At 47.4% G+C, this 21,959-nt stretch overlaps 2 protein-coding genes across 5 annotated transcripts in view; both read right to left on the reverse strand.

The window, feature by feature from the left end:
- Positions 1-799: 799 nt before the first annotated feature.
- Positions 800-6,900, reverse strand: LOC129203905 (cystatin-B-like). Its single transcript, XM_054818857.1, has 3 exons — positions 6,685-6,900; positions 2,267-2,368; positions 800-1,626 (listed from the first exon to the last, which is right to left on the reverse strand). The coding sequence occupies exons 1-3, from the start codon at positions 6,748-6,750 to the stop codon at positions 1,498-1,500; spliced, it is 297 nt and encodes a 98-aa protein (XP_054674832.1). The 5' UTR covers positions 6,751-6,900; the 3' UTR covers positions 800-1,497.
- Positions 6,901-9,109: 2,209 nt separating this feature from the next.
- The window catches only part of CASR (calcium sensing receptor), an 84,206-nt gene continuing 71,356 nt past the window's right edge, over positions 9,110-21,959 (reverse strand). For 2 of the 4 annotated variants that reach the window (XM_054813262.1, XM_054813264.1), the window contains exons 6-7: positions 20,617-20,740; positions 9,116-12,283 (exon numbers count right to left, since the gene is read on the reverse strand). In XM_054813262.1, the coding sequence (XP_054669237.1) occupies positions 10,833-12,283; positions 20,617-20,740 (1,575 nt within the window). In that variant the 3' untranslated portion in view covers positions 9,116-10,832. Of the gene's footprint in view, positions 12,284-20,616; positions 20,741-21,959 lie in introns of all 4 variants that reach the window. The other 2 variants (XR_008575459.1, XM_054813261.1) reach the window with 2 other exon arrangements.

Below are 21,959 nucleotides of genomic sequence, written 5' to 3' on the forward strand. Positions count from 1 at the left end.
GTAAATGACATCCACAGCTCTTCTCTGCCAAGGTGTTTATCATAGCAGGCTATCAATCATATTAAGCATGATTTCCCCTTTGTAAATCCATGCTGGCTACTTTCACTCACCTTCTTGTCCTTGGTGTGTTTGGAAATGGCTTCCAGCATTGTTTGCTCTACCACCTTTCCAGGGACTGAGGTGAGGCTGATGAGCCTGTAGTGCCCCAGATTCTCCCTGAACACAGGAGTGACATTTTCTTTTTTCCAGTCCTTGGGAACCTCCCCTGATGGACATGACCTTTCAAAGGGTATTGAGTGTGGCCTGGCAATGACATTGGCCAGTGCCCTAAGCACCCATGGGTGCATCCCCTCAAGCACCATGGCACTGTCCAAGTCCAGTTTGTTTAAGTGCTCTCCTGATCTGATCCAGCTCTGCTGAGGGAATTCTTCCTTTTTCCAGACTTTCCCACTCATCTTAGGGACCTGGAATTCCTGAAGGAAAGTCCCACCCGTAATCACAAAGGCAGCATTGAGTTGCCTCAACCTTTTCTGTGTCCTCTGTCAGCTGGTCCCCTGCTCCACTGAGCACAGAGGGCCCAGATTTTCCTTAGTGTTTGCTGCTAATATATAGCATGCTGATATACCTGCCTTTCAAGTCCCTTACCAGATTAAAGTATTTCTAATTAAAGCATAGATTAAACATAAGGTTATCTGGAATATGAAAAACACTCATGAAAAAAAAAACCCACCAACAACTGAGCAAGATAATAACCAGTACTGAAAACCAGTAAAGAGAACAGTGAAACACCAGTCAAATATGCCATTTCAATTCAAGAGAAATATTTATTAATACAGAAATGCTTGTCCAGCTTAAGTTCTTTTCCAGGACTTTTCCTTAGGACTGAGAAAATAAGCAAGTTGTTGTTTTTTTTTTTTTAAAACTCATACACCCTCTACTGGACATTATATTCTACTGCTGCAATACGATAAACATGATTACCAAGGGAATGCTTGTTTCAAAAGACTATAATCCTCCTCTTTCTCTCGCTTTCAAAATTGCTTCAGCTCAAGCCTCTCTTCAGATTTTTGCCAATAAAATACATAGTACAATTTAAATCTACAGATATATTCACAATTGCAAAACAGCACAGAAAAAATTCTGGTTTTCCTGTTGCCCCTTGCTGTAAATACTTGAGTGCTAGTGTCACTCCCCTTTCAATTTCCAGACCAAAGAAGTCCACAAAGAGGACTCAGCCACAGTATTCTGGTTAAGTTGTGCTGAAATCAGTGCAGCTACTTGGGTTTCCATTAGTGTAGGTGAAAGGAGAGCCCTGTGACGCTAAAATGTAGATACTGCACAGGAAAGGAATGGCATAAAAGAAATTGATTTTTCCAGCATTAAGTTTAAAAAAAGACACTTTCTTTTCTCATTTGTTGGCACAGGAATCAACATTTTGCAAGCCTATAAGAAAATGCACGTTAAGAAACCATTAGGAAAACACACAAGATAAGCTTGCTAGAAAAAAGCAAGTTCATCATGCTTAGTCTTGCTGCTCTGGTAACTGTGGAGACTCAGCGACTTATTCTCGTGAGGAAGGCTTCTGAACACCCGCAGGTGCATGAACTCATCATTACCAACATGGACCTGCAAAGCATGAAAAGCAGTTGAGTTCCATGCCTTCAGCAGGAGGGATGGTGTAGATGGGTGTGTTTTGAAGATGGAGAAGCAGAGAGGTGGTAAGAAAAACCATCACCTCAGAAGGTGTGGTCTCATTTTAAAGTCATGACTTTGTGGAAATACCACCTAATCCTTCTATGCTTGTTGAGCCTCCCTGTGCCTGAGATAGGGAACATACAGGTAGGGATCAATCAGAGTTGCAGAGAAGTGATTAATATATTAAATAACATGTAAAATGCTCTAATCTTACCCAGCACAACAAGCGCTTAAATGCTTTGATCACAGTTGCTCATTTTTGTGTGTGGTATCACTACAGGCAGAGTCAGAGCAGGTTTAATACTTCACTGTATCTTTACACATCTGGACTTCACTTACTGTGACGTTAGTGCTCGACATCACAGATGTGTAATTATGCCCAAAACCAAATTTTACAAAATAACTGTGGATTTATTTTTTTTTAATGTACAGATTTTTTTTCTTATTAAGGTCAAATCATAAGCACCATCCTGTAGGTAAGTAAAGGAAAAAAACACTATTCCAAATATTATACATATTAATTAAAAAAAAAAAAAACCAAAACCCCCTCCCACTGCCCAGTGTCTTTTACCTTTATGAAGTAATTTGTTCCAGCAACCACCTGAGTTTTGAACTCCACTGCAGTGAAGACATCAAACGTTTTCCCTTCTTTTTCTTCTAGCTGAGGTTTCACCTTAAGGAAGCAATAGGTCATTTAATACTGATACAAGATTCAAGTATTCAGGACTTAAGGCCCACACTATCAGTTTGCCTCAGTACCCTCCAGGTCCCTGCTGCTGAATTCCCAGAGTTCCTGCTTTTCCAAGGTATGAAATGACCAGAAATCTAGACAGGCAGCAGAGCCAAGACACTGGTGTGATTCAGTCACCACAGACTGACACCAAGTCTGCAGCCTCCAACAGAGAACTGTGTGGGTATTCTAGAAGATTTATTTTGACAAATGATTTCCTCTGTTGATGTCTCAGCTTCCCTTTCTGTCTTGTATATCTAACAACAAATGTGAAGTGCTTCAGTATCTACATGCACAAGACTACCAGTCTTTTTAAAGAAAAGTTTTTAATATACATCATTTTTACAACAAGAAAAAGGGCTGTCTTCAGCATTAGCTCCCTTTTCAAATTTAGAACAAGTTATTACAGACCCAGCATCACAAAAGAGACATCCAAAAATCAAGCTTTGAAAGCAAACTACCCACGTCTGAGGTTTTACAACATTTATTTGACAGTTCTTCCAGCACGTTTGGTGGAATCTATGATGTTTCAAACTGTAAACATTTTCCAAAAAAATAACTGAACCATAAAGCCACCTGAGTTATCATCCCAGTTTACAGAGTGTAAAACCGGTGCTCAAGTCAGAATAACTTGCCCAATACCCCAGAGGGAGGCCTGAACTCATACGAGTTGCAGCTCTTCTCTCCCACAATTGGCTCTCTGGAACATCATGGCTATACGGTAAAATTCTTGGCCAGGAAAGCAGAAGATTTCAGGCTTTGTTTACAAGGGCAATATGAATTAGTCTTGGGAATCCTTGCTGCAAGTGCAGTTCTACCCAGGCCTTACATAGGCCTTACCTCCTGCACTGCATCATCATTATATAGCCCTCCCTCCTCTCCCAGTGGATCAGTACCAGCGGTGAGTAGATTTTCTCTTTCCAGCTATCATCTGGTGTATTTCCCCTTCTTCCTAAATTCAAGGGAATACCTTTGTTCTCCTGCCTGAATCCCACCTGCTTCCATGGGGAAAAACAAATGCCAGTTTGCCACTGCTTAGGTGCTCTAGGTGAAATAGGAACAGAAACAATTCCTGCAATGGGGTATATTCTCCCACCTCTCCAGCACCGGGAAGGTGCAGGACCAAACTGGTGCCTTTCCAAGACAGCTGATCAGCGACCATCCTGTCCCTAGGAGCCGTGACCATACTGCACATCTCCTCTTAGAGGTCATACCTCTGTGCTTCTTCCAGGCTGCGAACAGTATGTCAAAATCAAAGTGCACTGAACAACTTTGCATTCTAAGATGCAAGGAAGGGCACAGCCCCTGAAAGTGCAGTGATTCAGTCCTCCCTCCTCCCCATCCCCCGAGTTCGAGGACAGAGCAAGCGGCTTCAGTTTCCATCACCAGAGCTACCGTTACAAATTTTAAGAAGCAGGGGAGGGGGCTGACATGAGCATCCCACTGACCCTGTCCTGTCCTGTGCTCCCTCAGTGATCCCAGGCGACATGCAAGGTTGGTTTCTTAGGTCTCAAACTCGCCCTGGCTCAGCACATTTTTTGTTTCTGCTGGAGAGCTGAACACTGGGCTCCATGACTGCAGACAGCTCAGAGCTGCATGCAGCCACAAGCATGTCAGGGTGTTATCATGGCAATGACTCACCACAGCATGTGACAAACAGGCCATCTGATGCAATTATGGAGAGGGAGAGCCCAGAGAGAAACACTCTCTGAAAGACCCGATATCAGCCCACCCTGCTCATTCATCATCTCGGTCTGGATCTGGAGGTCCTGGGGGACAGTGCACTAATCACGAGCCAGCACTGTGCCTGGTGGTAATGGAGGTAACAGCGCACTGGGCTGCATCCGCAGCAGCGTAGCCAGAAGACAGAGGCAAGCAATTATTGCCCTTGACTTGGCACTTCTTAGAGCACATTTGGAACATGTCCAGTTTTGGGCCCCTAGTACAAGAAAGATGTCAATAAACTGTAGTGAGCTCAGCAGAGAGCCGCCATGAGGTCAGATGACTGGAGCAATCGTACTGTGAGGGGAAGAAGAAAATGAGCTTGTTCAGCCTGCAGAAGAGAAGGCTTTGAGGAAAGCTTTCCAATACTTACAAGAAGCCAGGGTCTTTACAGAGGGGCAGAAGAATGAGACCCAACAGTCATAAATTGAAATTGGAGGTTCAGACTGGATATAAAGATAAACTTTTCCCCTGAGGACACTCCGGCAGTATAGAAGGCTGCCCAGAGAAACTCCAGTTTCCATCCTCAGAGGTTTTCAAGACCTGACTGGACAAAGCCCCGAGAAGCCCGAGGCTGCTGACCCTGTGCTTGGCAGGAGGTGCAGCCCCTTCCCACCCAAACAATCTGTGATTCAATCACAGGGCTGAAAATTATCATGCCCTGAAGGCTCTTCTCTGTTCTGCACGGCCTCTTTGCTTACTCCCAGAGCAATTACTAAAAAGCAGGTGGTTCCAAATCACCCTGACTAACCCTTGCCACAGCTGCCAGTGAGAAGCCAAGGGCTGAACAGGCCTGGGTGGAAATCCTTGCTGTGGAGAGGCAGTTCCTACAGGACCCCTAAGCTGGAGACACTTAGAGGGAAGCTGTCCTGCTGTGTCTCTTGCTCTGGGTGAGCAGCAGCCCTTGCACAAATCTGACTGATGGATGGTCTGCCATCGCCATGAGTCTTATGAAACAATGCAATGGAGGCAAGAACTGGAAAAGCAGGAACAGGAAATATATTTACGGCAAGCGAACTGGCAGGCTGTAATAAATCTCCACAAAGATTTGATCTGAAGCAAACAAAGTAATTTGAGAAGGCTACCTTTATTTAAGAAAACTTTCCTTCATAGTCTGTATCCAGATATGGATATGACTGCATATGACGGATATTTCAGTTTTGGGTTTTCCTATATATATTTCATTAAATAATTTAAGCTGGCAGTCAAAACAAGCTGGACAAACTGTGAAATGCTTAGGTGATTTAAATGAAAATGCCAGATTTTTTGTTAATTCCATTCATGCCTGAATCCAAATGAGTTTTGTATTTTACTCTTCATCTTATATTTGGACTACCAAACCACTGTAGACTGCCACAGAATGGAAATTTGAGATTTTAAACAAATCTAGTTTTCAGTCCATGTGCAGTGTTAATTGCATACGCACATTAACACCACAAATAGGCCTTTTCAGGTCAAAACAATAATTGTGACTCTCAGCAATTCTCAGTTATGTACTCATTACTGCAAACTCAGGTTCGTGCTTAGAAGATGCACATCTCTTCTTTTTTTTTTCTTTAACGCAAAATCTTTAGATTCTGCAAGCTAAACTTTAATTTCAGTGCCTTTGGGTGCTCTGTATGTGTTTAGAAACTGCTGCAGCCTGGGGAACAAATCCGGACAATAACAAAGAGCATGAGAAGCTGGAGCTTGTCCTTCATCTTCCTCCACTGGCTTGCCACACCTTAGCTGATAAAACCAAAAAGCAGAAGGAACTTGAGTTCCCATGACTGCAACAGGACGGCATGCTTTGAAAGAACTTTGATGTACGTTGGCATTTTCACAGCAAAAGCATGTGCTCCAGTAACATGGGCAGTACTTTAAGTTACGGGAGTTGGGGTTGGCCGTTGTTAGAGCTGAATTCTGCTTCGGGGAGTAGCAGAAGCAGCTATGAGGTTTTCCTACTTATTCCCCCCCCCGCCCAAAAAAAAAAGTGGCTACAAGATTTAGACTTTGCAAGAACCTCCTGAGCTCCTTCCTCAAGCTCAAGAAAATGGATGTTTTAGAGGTGGGAGGTACAGTGGCTGCCGGATGGCTCTGCGCTGGCAGGCAGCACATCCCCTGCAGAGCCAGGAAGGGAGCTGGCAGCACGGCGGCTGTCCCGCAGCACTCAACGCTGCCTGCGGCTCCTCTCGAAATCCCTCTAAAATGGCCTCTTAAAATCCTCAACCTGCTCTGCCTGGAGTCAGTGAAACTACGCCAGGCCAGGCAGGCACAGGGAGGGCTCCAGTGATGGCTCACTGCATTTCCACAGTTTGTCAGCCCTCCTGCTTTTAAACCGAGGGAGGAGGAAAGCCGTCTCCGCGTTCCGCTGCGTAGAGCGATGGCCGCAGACAACTGGGCCCCAGCCATCCCCTGCATGGGGCCCCAGCGGAGCCCTCAAGCCTACCGCCCGTGGATGCGTCCCCCCCGGCGGGCAGGCCCGCAAGGAGAGCCGGCGGCTACCGACCCAAGCCGGCAGGCTCAGACCGCCAACGGGCCCGGCGCCGTCCCCTCACCTCATCCACGATCTGCTGTGTCTCGTCGGTAGCGGGCCGGACCGCCGAGATGCCCCCGCACAACATGATGGCAGCCACTCCCTTCCGTTCGCCGCCGCGCCGGCCCTCCCCCTCAGGCGGGGCCGGGCCCACCGGCGGGCCGGAATCGGGGCCGGACCTGCGCCCAGCGCGGAGGCTGGAACCTGCGTGGGGGTGTCCCGAGCGGTGAGGCTGCGGCGGGAGCGCCCCGCCTCTGTCACCGCCGCGGAGGCGGGAGGCAGCGGTGGCACCAGGGACGCGGCCCGGCCGGGGAAATTAACTCTTTAGTACAACATAGTGGGGCCACCTCTCCGGGCTTGGCAGAAAGTTTCCCGTCCCGTAGGCTGCTAGCTGATGGAAGAAAACAAGCTAAAAAGCAAGAGTTGCAATGAAAGCTGTCTGCAGAATAAGCCACAGAAGGTCTGCAGCCGGTCTTTGGTGGGTGACACCGCTGTGACAGTCCTGCATGAGGTCAGGGCTGTCCCGAGCTGCAGCTTTTTTATTTTCCGGTGTGTCACGTTTTCCAGCAGCTGTCACCTACGTGACACATTTAGCAGTGTGGAAAGTTTCCATCTCCGGGAATCCCTCATTCACTGTATTCATCGTTCCTTCTCCCGGGCTGAATTTGCTGGTCCTCAGCCAGCACACCCAAGGCTGTGGTGATTTATCCAGTCTTTGGGAAACCACCTGGTGAGACATCAGTCTAAATGTTCAGGTCTTCAGCTAAATTTCCCCCCAATTTAAACATCCAGATTCCTTGGAAAAACAACAACAAAAACCTACCTTCCTCCTGCCCATTCCCAGCACCCCTTGGTACATGTGGTAAATATAAGCCTAAATTTAACAGCAGCAGATACTGCCTGCTGAATGCACTGGTAGGGAGGACATGGTGAGAAGCATGAAACAGAACGGGGAAGAAGGGTTTCCTTCCCCTGTTATCATCTCTCTCCTCTGTGGAGAGCAAATAAATGCTCTGCTGGGGCTTTGGGCAGGCAGAGCTCTGCCAGGTTTGTGAGCAGAGTGGGGGTGAAGGATCAGGCTCTTCACTGGGACGGTTCCCTGTCCGTCAGCCAAGTTTGCCATGGAAGTCTCACCATGGAGCTGATACACTCTGCTGTTGCTTCTCTACTGGACAGTTCAGGAAACATCACACCGGCACGTGCTTTCCAGTAGGTTTTTGAGCCATGGGCGGTGGGAGCATGCCAGCAGAGGTTCTCAGGCTTGGGAAAGATGTTTTCCAACTTGTCTTCATCAATATTGTCTTGTGTGACACACAGACAGGCTTTTGGACAGGTGTCTGAGCAAACTTCCTCTTCTCCTGGAAATCACCTTCATGAAGGGCGTCTTTTTTTCCAGAACCTCCCTTGCACCTAGCGTGTGCATCACTAGAATAGGCTGCCAGCAGCGGCTCCCATGCAGCATGTGGAGCTTGAGGCTTGGAGCTCGGGGTATGCATGCAGCGAGGGTGGATGGGGGTTCCCCAGCAAATTGAGCACAGTTGGGCTCTTGCTATAAAATTGTGGCAGCTGTTGGAGCCTCATAATGTGCCAGGGTACAAATTCCTGTTAAGTAGATGTAAAGAATGAAAACCACCCCAAGACTGAAAAACACCCAAATGTCAACATTATCTAATGCGTATAGCCAGAGAATATTTTCTCCAAACAAGGCAGTCAGTGATGACTTTCTGTTTCTCACACTTTTTTTTTTTGTTTGCGCACAGTCTTCAGTTTGTATCCTGTGTCATTTTCATTTCATTCATTAAGTACTTCTGCACTTTCAATGCTGTCAGCTTTGGTTCAGGGGCTACTGTACTAGTTTTTGCTAGTAGGAATGATTCACTACCACTAAAACTATTTGGCTACTGAAATTTTTGGGAGGGTGAGCCCTAAAAGAAGTAATTTTTTTTTAGCCCTTTCTGCCATCTAGTGCCCATCTCCGTTTGTGCATTTAGACTCCAGAGACCCCAGAGTATCAGTTCTGTACCCTAAATTAAGCCCAGAGGCCACAGTCAGCAGCCTGGGGAAGGGACCTATTTTTTTTCAGAAGCAATGAGCAACTCCCACTGGGTCCAGGGTTAGAATGTGGCTTCCAAAATTTGGGCCACAAAAGGATTTGTGTTTTCAAACTTTTTTTTTTTTTCCTTTCCTTTTAACCAGCAGTGCCATAGATTTAATCAAATATTGTAATATGGAAGCCTTACAGTTAAAGTTGGATTGGTTCTTACATGGTGTAATTAAAATTTGAGCCCACTCTGAGGTGAACGTAACAGATCAACAAAAGGGTTAAAATAACTTGTCTTAATAGAATGCTCCTTGAGGCTCTGGACTTCCACTGTGCTCTTCTAAGCCAAAACTCCTCTTCCTCGTCAGCAACAAGTGGAGGTGGCAAAACAAAGTTTTTATGCAGTAAAGTCACCTGTAAGTTTTATTTGCCTGCCCTGGCAAAAGAAGAACCAAGCAAAAACAGTAACAAGAGAATTGTGCTATTTTCCCCAACGCATTCATGCAATCCTTTCATCTCTGTTCACACTAAGCAGCAGGCCTGCGTACCTTTCCACAGAGGTCTAGACCACCTTCTTGTTTGATGAGGGAGGGTACTGACATCTTCACGTCAGATGCTTGTTCTTGCACATGGGATATGAGAAGAGGAAAATAAATTCTGCAACGTAACCCTACCCCCTCCTACCAGGCTGTTGAGGGGTGCTTTTTCTCTCATCAGGCTGCAATAAATATCTCTTCTAACGACTCTCTTCCAACCTTTCCGGCATGGATGAAGAACCAGGCATACCTTGCAAAAGCAGGAGCACTTACGTCTGCTTTTGGGGCAGTGAGACAGGTGTCAAGAGTAATGAAGTTGTGCTATGCTCTTTGCTGAAGTCCTTACTGCTTAGGTAGAGTGTGCCCCTCTTGTGCTAGGTGCCCTCTCTTCAAGATGTGCCATAAGGGAAATAACCTCGTTGGTGGCCTACAGGAGCCAAAAAATAGCCAGTTTACCCATTTGTCTGCATGCTTGTCTCAGAGACCAGGCTTGTATGTCTTCCTCATCCAGTCATCTACCAGCACACACATTTCAGATATTCACCCACTCCTGCAATCATATTACCACATTTGGGGGCTATTTCTCCAGCCCTAACTCCTCCATTTCACCTTGTTTCATTTGCTTTGGATCAGGCCCACCAGCATCGTCATGACTAGCGCAATGCTCTGTGTAGGTGTGAGGCAGATTAACATGGGAAAGCACAACACTGACTATGGTGTGAAAGGGTTAGCCATGTATGCCATGTGGAATATTACAGCAGCAACACTTTGTTAAGCGTACAACTACTAGCGACATAATCAATCACGGATACATCTCATTGTGCTCTCGCAACGTTCTCTGGGGGGATTTACAAGCTGTTCTCCCCCTTCCATCAAAGCAGGCAGGCTGGAGGAAACCAGTAGGAACCTAGTAGCTTGGTCTAGTGCAATGGAGTCTATGAAGAATATTGTCCAGTACTTGCTGCTGGGCAGAAAGGAGAGATTGGGACATTACTAAATATAAATAGCAGGGCGCTCTGTCACATTAAATACTTTACATGTTCACACCCTTGGCTGTACACAGCATGCAGGATGTTGGGGGCTTTTTTATTTTCCCCACGACCGTGCTTTCCCCAAGTGAAACCGTGTACCTTGCTTTTGTAGAGCTGAGAGTCCTGATGCACATGGTTACAGATCACATATACTGGATAAAGAGGGAATATTATACATAGTGGGAAAGAGGAATATTATACATAAACGTAAAAGCAGAGTATAGTGGAATTGCCTAGTGCCTCCCATAGTCAGCTGAGTTGCAGTCTGGCAGGGAAACCTTACGGAGGCAAGGCAGCATGCAGACTTCTGCTTAAGCCCCACCAGAGGCGATCTTCACTTGTCCTTCTGAGATGTCCTGGTTTCGATAAAGCAAATGCAAATTCAGTCCAAGGCTCCCCAGACACAGTCGTTCCTCTGGAGGTACGTCTGTTACCCTGCTGGCGCTAACAGTAAGGTGCGGTGGGGCTGTGTCACAGGAGTGTCTGTTGTCTTTCCCGTTCAGAAGCAAGAGGTGAACAAGTTCCTCTTGGGGGCTGGTGTGCTTTTCACGATCTTCTTTCGTTAGGAATGCACTGTGTTCTCTGTGACAGAGCCACCTCCAGTGCCTATAAAATTTCGGGAGTTAGCCGATGGCAGGGAAGGCTCCACCTCAGGGCTTGGTACCTCTTCTTTGGTGTCTCCCACCACCGACTCCTGTGAGCTGGTCTCCGGGCTGGAAGCTGCCTGGAAGCCGGGCTCAGCACTGAGGGGCTCGCTGTTCTGCAGGGGAAGCAGGGCCCGGTGCCGCATCAGGCTGTCATCGCTGTTCTGGGCCTCCAGGGAGTTCCTGCGCTTGGTGTTCCTGTTGGCCATGGCATTCTTCTGTGGCTCCTCGAAGCTCAGCGACAGGGTGACCGTGCCACTCCCAAAGCTGACTTTTTGCTTGCACCCACGCTGCTGCTGGCGCTGCCGCTCAGCGGAGGCCGGTAGAGGAAAAGGGTCTTCATGGTTGCTCTTGCTGCTGATGGAGGAGGAAGGGGTAGAGCCGGTGGAGCCCCCCAGGCTGTTGGAGCGCTTACGTGACACGTTGCTCCGTCTCAGCGTGGCCCTGGCAGCCACCTTGAAAGCATGGGCAGCTGTGCTGCAACGGACCTCCTCGATTGTGTTGCGGGAGGGCTTGAAGAGGATGATGTAGACTTTGTTGAAGAAGATGCAGGCCAGGAGCCCAAAGCTGGCAGCCAGTATCGCAATCACCTCCACGGCAGAGACAAACTTGCCATATGTGCTGGCGTAAGCAGGAATGAAGGAGATCCAGACGATGAAGAAAATCAGCATGCTGAAGGTGATAAACTTGGCCTCATTAAAGTTCTCAGGTAGCTTTCGAGACTTGAAGGCAAAGAAGAAGCAGATGGCTGCCAGGAGGCAGGTGTAACCAATGAGGAAGCCAAGGGCCATCAGGGAGCCTTCGTGGCAGGTAATGAAGATAATCTCATCCTCCAGTTCATGGTTTCGGTAACTGGATGGTGGGGCCGTGTAGAGCCAAATCACACAGATGACAATCTGCACAAATGTGCACAAGAAGACCAGGAGGAACTGGAGGTTGAGGCCCCACCACTTTCGGTGGAGACTCGTGGGGATCTTTGCCTCAAAGACGAGCAGGACACGGTTGGTTTTCACCAGGATGCAGGAGATGCAGAGGACAAAGCTGATGCCAAAAGCTGGCTGCCGCAGACGGCAAGTCCAGTTCTGGGGCTCACCAATGAAGAACAATGAGCTGGAGAAGCAGCAGAGCAAGGAGAAGAGGAGGAGGTAGGACAGCTCCCGGTTTGTGGCCTTGACAATGGGCGTGTTGCGAAATTTGGTGAAGACTCCCAGGACGAAAGAAGTCAGGAAAATTCCCAGCACAGCAAAGAGAGTCAGAGCAATCCCAAAGGGCTCTGTCCAGGACAGAAACTCTATCTGCTTGGGGATGCAGGATGTGTGGTTCTCATTGGACCAGTAATCCTCAGGGCACTTGTCACAGGCACTTGCATCTGAAAAAGAAGTGACAGGGAGAGGGAAGGTTTGTCAGAACGAGTGGCTGAAATGTGGGATGACTGTTGTGGCTTAGCCTGGCTGGCAGCTAAAACAACCACACAGGGGGTGTGGGATGGAGGAGAGAATTGGAAAAAAAAGGTAAAACTCATGGGTTGAGATAAAGACAGTTTAATATGACAGAAAAGGATGATGATAATAATAGTAATAATAACAATAATAATAACAAAACCAATAATAACAATAATAGTAATAATAATAATAGAATATATGAAATAAGTGATGCACAGCACAATTGCTCACCACCCGCAGAACACCAAAGCCCAGCTAGTTCCCAAGCTGCAGTCTAAACCCCCAGCCAGCTTCCCCCAAGTTATATACTGAGCATGATGTCATATGGTATGGAATATCCCTTTGGTCAGTTGGGGTCAGCTGTCCTGGCTGTGTCCCCTCCCACTTTCTTGAGCACCCCCAGCCTCCTTGCTAGTGGGGTGGTATGAGAAGCTGAAAAGTCCTTGACTTGGCGTAAATGTTGCCTAGCAACAGCTAAAAACATCAATGTGTTATCAACATGATTCTCATCCTAAATCCAAACCACAGAACTATACCAGCTGCTAGGAAGAAAATTAACTCTATCCCAGATGAAACCAGGACAATATCCACCCCTTATTCCATACCTTCTACATTATGCCAAGGTTCTATACTACCCAATACCTTCCAATTCATGACCCCCACTTTTCCTGTCTTTTGATATATACACACAGATATCATTCTCTTAGTCTATGGGCCATCCCTCAAAAATGTTTGTTGAGTTCATTTAATCCATGACTTTGGGCTCCATCTGTCATAACAGTCTCTCAGGGCAGGAGCGATGGTGTGTGCTGTTGGGTCGTTGCATGCTGAAGCCAGTTCTGGTTCCATTACTGCTGCACTTTGCTCAGTTTCATCAAAGCTCATCCTTCATTAATCTGGGTGATTCTTACTGTAATGTCATTGATACGGCATATAGCAATCATAGTAGTGATGACATACAATGGCAGGGTTATTTAGCAATTAACATCATGCAATTTAATTTATTGGCTAGTCTCACCCAAAATCAAATCCCCTAAGGTATGCATCAAACTGCCCCATCCTTCTGCATCACCCACCAAGTGCACCCAGGTCCTTGAGCAAAAGCAATCCCATGGATGGGTTTGCCTTTGCCTGAAGCAGGGCTAACCCAGACTGTCTTCCCCAACATATTCTTCATGCGCACGACAGGGACTTTATCCCCTTCTACAGCATGTAGAAGTTTTGATTGGGCAGGGTGAGCTTGATTGGCAGGCTCCCTTGTGTTAACTAACGAGGTGGCCTTTGCTAAATGTTTATCCCAATGTTTGGGGGTCCCACCACCTGTTGCTCTCAGTGTAGTCTTTAGCAGTCCATTGCATCGTTCAATTTTCCTGGAGGCTGGTGCATGACAGGGGATGTGATGTACCCACTCCATGCCATGCTCTTTGGCTCAGGTGTCTATGAGCTTGTTTTGGAAATGAGTCCCATTGTCTGACTTAATTCTTTCTGGGGTGCCATGTCACCACAGGACTTGCATTTCAAGGCCCAGGATAGTGTTCCGGGCAGTGGCATGGGACACGGGATACGTTTCCAGCCATCCTGTGGTTGCTTCCACCACTGTAAGTACATGGCGCTTGCCTTGGCAGGTTTGTGGGAGTGTGATGTAATCAATCTGCCAGGCCTCTCCTTATAAATATTTCAGCCATCGTCCTCCATACCAGAGAGGCTTTAACCACTTGGCTTGCTTGATTGCAGTGCATGTTTCACATTCATGGATGACTTGTGTGTGATAGCATCCATGGTCAAGTCCACCCCTCAGTCACAAGCCCATCATATGCTGCATCCCTTCCTTGATGGCCTGAGGTATCATGGGCCCACCGAGCTATAAACAATTCACCCTTATGTTGCCAGTCCAGATCCACCTAAGCCATTTCAACCCGAGCAGCCTGACCCACTTGCATGTTGTTTTGATGCTCCTCAGTGGTCTGACTCTTGGGTACATGGGCATCTACATGACGTACTTTCACAACCAGCTTCTCTAGCCGGGCAGCAATTTCTTGCCACAATGGAGCAGCCCAGATGGGTTTGCCTCTGCGCTGCCAGCTGCTCTGCTTCCATTGCTGTAACCACCCCCACAGGGCATTTGCCACCATCCATGAGTCAGGGCAGAGACAGAACACTGGCCACTTTTCTCATGCAGGAATGTCTAAAGCCAGCTGGATGGCTTTCACCTCTGCAAACTGGCTCGATTCACTTTCTCCTTCAGCAGCTTCTGCGACTTGTTGTGTAGGACTCCACAGAGCAGCCTTCCACCTCCGATGCTCTCCCACAACACAACAGGACCCATCAGTGAACAGGGCATATTGCTTCTCATTTCCTGACGGTTTATTATATGGTGGGGCCTCTTCAGCATGCCTCCTCTGGCAATATTCCGAAATCTTTGCCTTCTGGCCAGTCTGCGATCACTTCCAGAATTCCTGGGTGACTGGGGTTTCCTATTCGAGCCTGCTGTGTGATCAGTGTGACCCGCTTACTCCATGTAGCATTAGTCGCATGATGTGTATAGGGGACCCTCCCTTTGAACATCCAACCCACCACCGGCAGTCGGGGTGCCAGGCGGAGCTGTGCTTCAGTACCAACCACCTCCAAAGTGGCCCTTCCTACGCTGCCAATATCTCTTGTTCAGTTGGAGTGTAGCAGGTCTCAGATCCTCTGTACCCGACTCCAAAACCCAGGGGTTGACCTTGAGACTCCCCTAGTGCTTTCTGCCAGAGACTCCAGGTAGGGCCATTCTCCCCGGCTGCGGTGCAGAGCATGTTTTTTACATCTGGTCCTGCCTGGACTGGGCCAAGGGCTACTGCGTGAACTATTTCCTGTTTGATTTGTTCAAAGGCTTGTTGTTGCTCAGGGCCCCATTTTGAGTTGTTCTTCTTCTGGGTCACCTGTTAGAGAGGGCTTACAATCAGACTGTAATTTGGAATATGCATCCTCCAAAAACCCACAACACCTATGAAAGCCTGTGTTTCCTTTTTGCTAGTTGCTGGAGATATGGTTGCTATTTTGTTGATCACATCCATTGGGATCTGATGACGCCTATCTTGACATTTTATTCCTAAAAGCTGTATCTCCTGTGCAAGTCCCTTAACCTTACTTCATTTTATGGCAAAACCAGCTTTCAGAAGGATTTGGACTATGTTCTTCCCTTTCTCAGAAACTCCTTCTGCTGTGTTGCCCCGTACGATGATGTTGCACATGTATTGCAGGTGCTCTGGAGCTTCACCCTGTTCCAGTGCAGTCTGGATCAGCCCATGGCAAATGGTGGGGCTGTGTTCCTCCTCTGGGGCAGTCGATTCCAGGAGTACTGGACACCCCTCTAAGGGAAAGCAAACTGTGGCCTGCACTCTGCCACCAAAGGGATTGAGAAAAATGCATTTGCAGCATCAGTTGTGGCATACCACTTGGCTGCCTTTGACTCCAGTTCATATTGAAGTTCTAGCATGTCCAGCATGGCAGCACTCATTGGCAGCGTGATTTCGTTCAGGCCGCAATAGTCTACTGTCAGTCTCCACTCTCCATTGGACTTTTGCACTGGCCATATGGTACTGTTAAAGGGTGAGCAGGTTCTGTGCTCTGTACAAACTTCTGCCACATGGGTCGGGTACATTGGACTTCATCTGGATCTGTGGGTACCTGCACGTTGTCTGGGTCACAGTAAACCATCTCCTGCATGGCTAATTCCCTTAGGATACTTCTCTCCATGGCGGCCCACTTGCCTGGATGACATACAACATCTTTGCCTTTTCCTCACACTTGACAGAAGTTGCCTCCAGAGGCTGAAAGCTTGTGTCTTTTTCTCAGTCGCCTTGTCAATGCCCCTTCCCTCGACAGGGGTCCCACCTGCTTGGCCTCCCTACCCTCTAATTCCAGGCTACTGGCCCCGTTATCCCAGCATCAGAGCAGCCAGGTGACAAGTTGCTCGCCTGAAATCTTTTCGCATATCTCGCAGCTCACTCAGGGACAGGGATTGGGTGATTACCTCTGGTTCTGCCTCTTTCTCCTGGTGTCCTGATGGTCCTGGTTCATTGGTCATCCCTTACTAAGCAAGCTGATTTTTTGTATTTCTTCTTCTGTATAGGGGTGACCGATACCGGCAAAGGTTGGTTCTCTGGTTCAGCTGCAGTGCCTGTTGCCAGAGTTGGAGCAGCCGCAGTACACATAGCCAGGGTTGGAGTAGCCGCAGTGCTTATCATGGAGGTTGGAGTAGTGGCAGTGCCTCTCGTGGTGGTTGGAGTAGCCGCAGCGCCTGTCACTGGGGTTAATCTCTGGGTGGTATTCTTAAATAGTAGTTTAACCTTAAACAAGACCTGAACTACATTCAGGAGACATAGCAATAGGAACATGCTGGTTTGAACATCCCAAGGATATTCAACATTCTCAAGAGCTGTTGTAATTAGCCTGGAGGGGAAGGGGAAGGTGAAGGAAGGTGTCTCCCCCACATATTGGCTCTCCGAGGAGAAAAAGAGAGAAGTGTAATTATTAATAGCTTCCAACAGATGGCTCCCGAAGTACGGAGATGATGGCAATGCTGAGATTAGTCTCGCGACCAACAGGTTTATCATATCACAAGTCAGTACTACAAAGTACGCCACAATAATAACCTTGACCCAGCACGCAGAGATGACAAACAACACAACGGGGAACACATACGGCAAGTCAGGTGTTACATAACACAGCTCTGTGAACACGCGCAACGACTGCGAGGGAGAATGAATCAACGCTGCGACCAGCAACTATTCACCTAATATAATGAACGCTTATAACAAATTTGTTCTAATGCGCTCTGGTCAGATCTGTCATTATCTCAACCCGTTGTGCCCCACACTGGGTGCCAAAAAGGACTGTCGTGGTTTAACACCAGACAGTAACTAAGCACCATGCAGCTGCTCCCTCCCACCCCCTCAAGGGGATGAGGAGGAGAATGGAAAAAAAACTCATGGGTTGAGATAACAACAGTTTAATATGACAGAAAAGGAAAAAGAAGAAGAAGATGATAATGATAATAGAATATACAAACCAAGTGATGCACAGTACAATTGCTCACCACCCGCAGACCACCAAAGCCCAGCTAGTTCCCAAGCTGCGGTCTAAACCCCCAGCCAGCTTCCCCCAAGTTATATACTGAGCATGATGTCATATGGTATGGAATATCCCTTTGGTCAGTTGGGGTCAGCTGTCCTGGCTGTGTCCCCTCCCACTTTCTTGAGCACCCCCAGCCTCCTTGCTAGTGGGGTGGTATGAGAAGCTGAAAAGTTCTTGACTTGGTGTAAACGTTGCCTAGCAATAACTAAATACATCAGTGTGTTATCAGCATGATTCTCATCCTAAATCCAAAACACAGCAGCACTCTACCAGCTACTAGGAAGAAAATTAACTCGATCTCAGCTGAAACCAGGACAATGACATATATGGCAGCTACACACCAGCCTTCACCTTAAATACATGGGGTGTTCCCTTCAGGTGCCTGCAGATTCCCAGAGTCATATGGTGGTGTCTAACAGTGTTTTACACTGAAACAAACAGCCTCCCATGGGCTATATAGCACAACACAAAGCATGCTTAGTTCCAGCTTAAAAAGAGTCCTGCCCCTGCACTTGTGTTTTTGGAATCCATTTCTTGGCAAAACTTTGCAAACTTTGATTGCTATTGGCTGTTACGCAGGCTCTGTCTCTCTCTATTTCTTATTCCTTCATTTTTATCATCTACTTCTGTCTGTCTTCATACTTCTCACACTTCTATCATAATTTGAAACATCCTGCCTGTCTCTATTACAGAGAAAATTAAAAATGTGCTTGCCTCCTTAAGTGCTTTGAGACCCTGTTTCATATTCCATGGAGGTGAGTCTTAGAAGTGTTTAAATTGCTCTTCCCTGAAGGCAGGCAATGCCCTCGACTCCCAGCACACTCTCATTTCACATTGGAACATTAGGGGAAGATGCGTCTAAGTGATATCACTCTCTCCACACCCAGCAAAGTGTCCCACTGATACTTGCAAAGGGAAAATTGATGCCACCATCTCTTTACATGAAACTAGTTGTACCTACTGGGATGGCAACGTATGTCTCCAATGGCTGCCATGATGAAAAGGCAAAGACCTGCTGCTTCTGCTCTTCTTCTTTGACCCAAATGGGTCTTGTGCTCCAGTGGGGAGGCTCATGACTCCCTTGATGGCAGTGGAAAGGGGTTGAGAGCAGTGAGTTGGAAGTCATAACCTACTTCAGCCTTTGGAATCCCAGTGGGACAGCAATGGCCTGCAGTGAGTTCTGGGAACAAACATTCAGAAAACCCCTTTAGCAGCAACCTCCCTCTGAGGTTTGCACCTGAGCATGAACACAGACACAAAGCATAGCTCCCAGAGCAGAGCTTCATGCCAGTGAGAAAGCCAGGAATGCCCAGCTAGCGAGGGCAGAGGATTTCAAGCTGTTTTGTTCTGGACGGGTAGTTGCAGGGAGCATCCGTGACCTGATATCATGCTGCTTTCCTAATGCCTGGTTGCCTCACCTAAGCTGTTCATATGAAAAACTTGCACTAGATGCAAAACCTCGGTCAGAAGCTCCCATCACCAAATGTCATTTCATTTACATCCATTCAGCTTCTGCCTTTTACCTGGAAGCCTACTGCAAACTGCAGGCAAGGCAGAGCTAACTTGACACAGCAGGAAATTCAACCACCTCTACCAGAGACAGGGGCAGCAATTTAGCACTGCATCCTAAGGAAGTGCTTTCACTATTGTCTTGAGCTGACTTACAGACCATGCTGCCACTGAAGGGAGTAAACCAGATCTCCCTCCTCTCCCAAGGCTGCTCATTCCTGCCCCCTCCTTTGTGTTAGCACTATAGGTCATGCACCTACTCGTTCTAGCTGGAAATTCAACCTGCCAATAGTTTGGTTTAGAAAGACCAGAGACCTGATCCAACTTGCTCTATGGTTGCACAAGTACCAGCTCCCAGACAAAGGGTGGGAGCAAACAGCTGGGAGAGGAGATGACAGACTGTCTCCTTCGGTAGCATCACTGTCTCAGCTGGATGAGACTGGTTGTAAAACTGCTCTCTATGCCTATAAAACTGGCAAGCACAGGAAATAAAGATCATTACTGTCAGCTGAAATTGCAGCAGTGTGGAGTCAGAAGGCAGTTGCCCCCTCAACCCCACAAATTTCACCAGCACACCAGTGCTAGCTCCCAAAATCCTGTGAAAAACACCAAAAGACTGACATGACCAGAATTGTTTCTATTTAACTTGAAAATGCTGCTCCCAAGCATCCTGTAGTACTACATGTTCATGCTAAAAAAAAAAACATCATTCCTGTCTGATAGGATGCAAATTAGAGTCTCCCAAAGGAGTACAGTTGTTCAGTCTTGCAAGCAGCTTACTGAAGTTTTCATCTCAGGAAAGGTCTGCAGCGTGCGCTAGGACCAATTCTGCCAGAGAGGGTGTGAGGAGATTCTGAGCACTCTGCAGTATGGAGGGGACAGCTGTTCTGAAAGGGTTTTACTTGCCTTCATTACCCTAGTGATGCCCAACACTGAGGCAGCACTAATGGTGTTGGAAATATAGAATTTTACAACCCACTCTAAAACTGAGGTTACCTTTTCCCTCCACTGCAGAACCTGAGCAGCTTGATCAAAGCTCCCACGAAAGCAATAAAAACGATGTCCATGGCTGTTTCATAGGACCCAGAGATTCTAGTCTCTTGCAGTGCCAGTGCTCAACAGAAGCTGTGGCTGGTGATCCCATAAAGGCAAATATTCCTTTCTGCTTGTGAAGTCAGGGATGGAATGGACTTTATTTCTTTGTAAAGCACAAAATAAACCCCTGACAACATGAGGAAAAGCAGACAGATAACTACAGAATTTAGGATTAGGATAGGGAGTGTCTCCTTCCTCCAGGCTTTTGGAGGAACAAAAGCTATTGCTACAGTGTAGGGAGTTTGCTTGTGGCTGCTTGAGAGGCTTCCTATATGCAAGTCCTTTTTTCAAGTTCTCTGCCTTAATTCTCCTAACTCAGAGCAGAAAGGACAAGCAGACTTAGCAGAAGACAGGACCTGAGGACCACAACGCTCAACTCCTGTAAGCTTTTCAGAAGTTTCTCATTTTCTGTGAGGCCTCGTGGCAGAGCAGCCTCCAGCTCAGCATGGCAGGGAAGCAACTTCTGCACAACTGCAGGCGATGCCCAGAGGGCTCTCACGGTCCTCTGCAAACCCCAAAGCAGCTCTGTGGGTATTACCTGTTTCATCACTGTACTCGCCATCGGGGCAGTCCACACACTCGAAGCAGCAGGTGGGCTCTCCCTCAATAATGCCCTTCCTGGTGCCAGGGAGGCAGTCCCTGCTGCAGTTAGAAAAAGGAACCTGCAAGAAAAGACCCCGATGAGGGTTAATGGTGGCAGTGTCCCACGTGCAGCCTTCCTACAGCAGGACCTTGGGCTTACTCCAAGGGTGTTATTGTTTGATTAGGTTCACCTCTTCCCTCCACAGAACAGATATATCTTCCACAATAGTCCTCCCCCAACCCACTGCAGTGATATTTGTTTGAAGGATCACATCAAGGGACGGTAGGGAGAATCAGCAGATCTCTGTAATATCTACTGTGCTGAGGGCATTGCAAACTGGTATGTGACCCATGAGACACATGCCAGAAAACAGTCATTAAATGGTTAAAAGACAACCAATCTCTATGGGCAGGAATCTAAGTCACCCTTGGAGATGATGGGCTCTGACTGCTGATCCCCAATTCCATATATTGCATATTGACTGCTAATGATTTATGGGAATTAAAACAGTTCATTGAAGTCCACTTCCTTCTGTGCTGAAGACCCTTACCAATCCCGAAACAAAAAAAGGTAAATTAGCTCAAGAAGAAGAGTGTTCATAGGAAAGAGAGAAAGGCCCTGTTTTTAGAACACTGATCATGTAAAGATGCAAATCAGCAGCTGTACGCAGATCCAAAGGCTTCCAGACTTCTACTGCTGCAAATGATGAGCTGTGTCACCTGCTGGCTGTGCGTTTATGCTGTGTGTGAGCCCACCTGGGCATAGTCATATCCTGGCAGCAAGTGGTCACATGGGCATGCTCACTGCATGCCTAATGCACACTGACACCAAGGAGTTCAGCGTAATAAGTGGAAGCCTGGGCCTTTTTTACACAGAAGCGCAACCTGAGGTTGAGCTCACCTTTTCCCATCTAAATTAAGGAAAGAGAGCTGACACAGAACATGGCTTTCTCAGCTCAGGGGAAACCCACTGTTTCCACTGCCAGCAAAGTACCATACTTAAGGGCTGTGCTGCTTAGAAGCCTCCATTCACGTTTTCAGAAGTTTGCTGCTAGTTTGCCCAAGTGATGCTAACCTGCTGAGCTCCTGTGTGGATGCACTTAGATGGTGAGCCCAGGGTATGGTCTGGAAATGGCCTGTGTGCAGGCATTTACCTCAACCACAGGGTAAGCAAGCCTTCGGTAGTGGCAGATCCTATGTGGAGATGCCCATTTTGTAACTCGGGTATTGGCCTGCAGCTGAGAGAAGTCACTGTTGCTTATCACTCTGAAGTGTAGCTGCAGCACAGTTTGGGAACTC

Source organism: Grus americana, chromosome 1 (assembly GCF_028858705.1).
Source record: "Grus americana isolate bGruAme1 chromosome 1, bGruAme1.mat, whole genome shotgun sequence".
Lineage (NCBI taxonomy): Eukaryota > Metazoa > Chordata > Aves > Gruiformes > Gruidae > Grus > Grus americana.

Excerpts from the sequence above, each read along its gene's own strand:
- LOC129203905 (XM_054818857.1), bottom strand. The coding sequence starts at position 6,750 with ATGTTGTGCGGGGGCATCTCGGCGGTCCGGCCCGCTACCGACGAGACA. Across the intron at positions 2,369-6,684 it reads CACAGCAGATCGTGGATGAG|GTGAAACCTCAGCTAGAAGA; the intron begins GTGAGGGGACGG and ends TGCTTCCTTAAG. Across the intron at positions 1,627-2,266 it reads GAACAAATTACTTCATAAAG|GTCCATGTTGGTAATGATGA; the intron begins GTAAAAGACACT and ends CATGCTTTGCAG.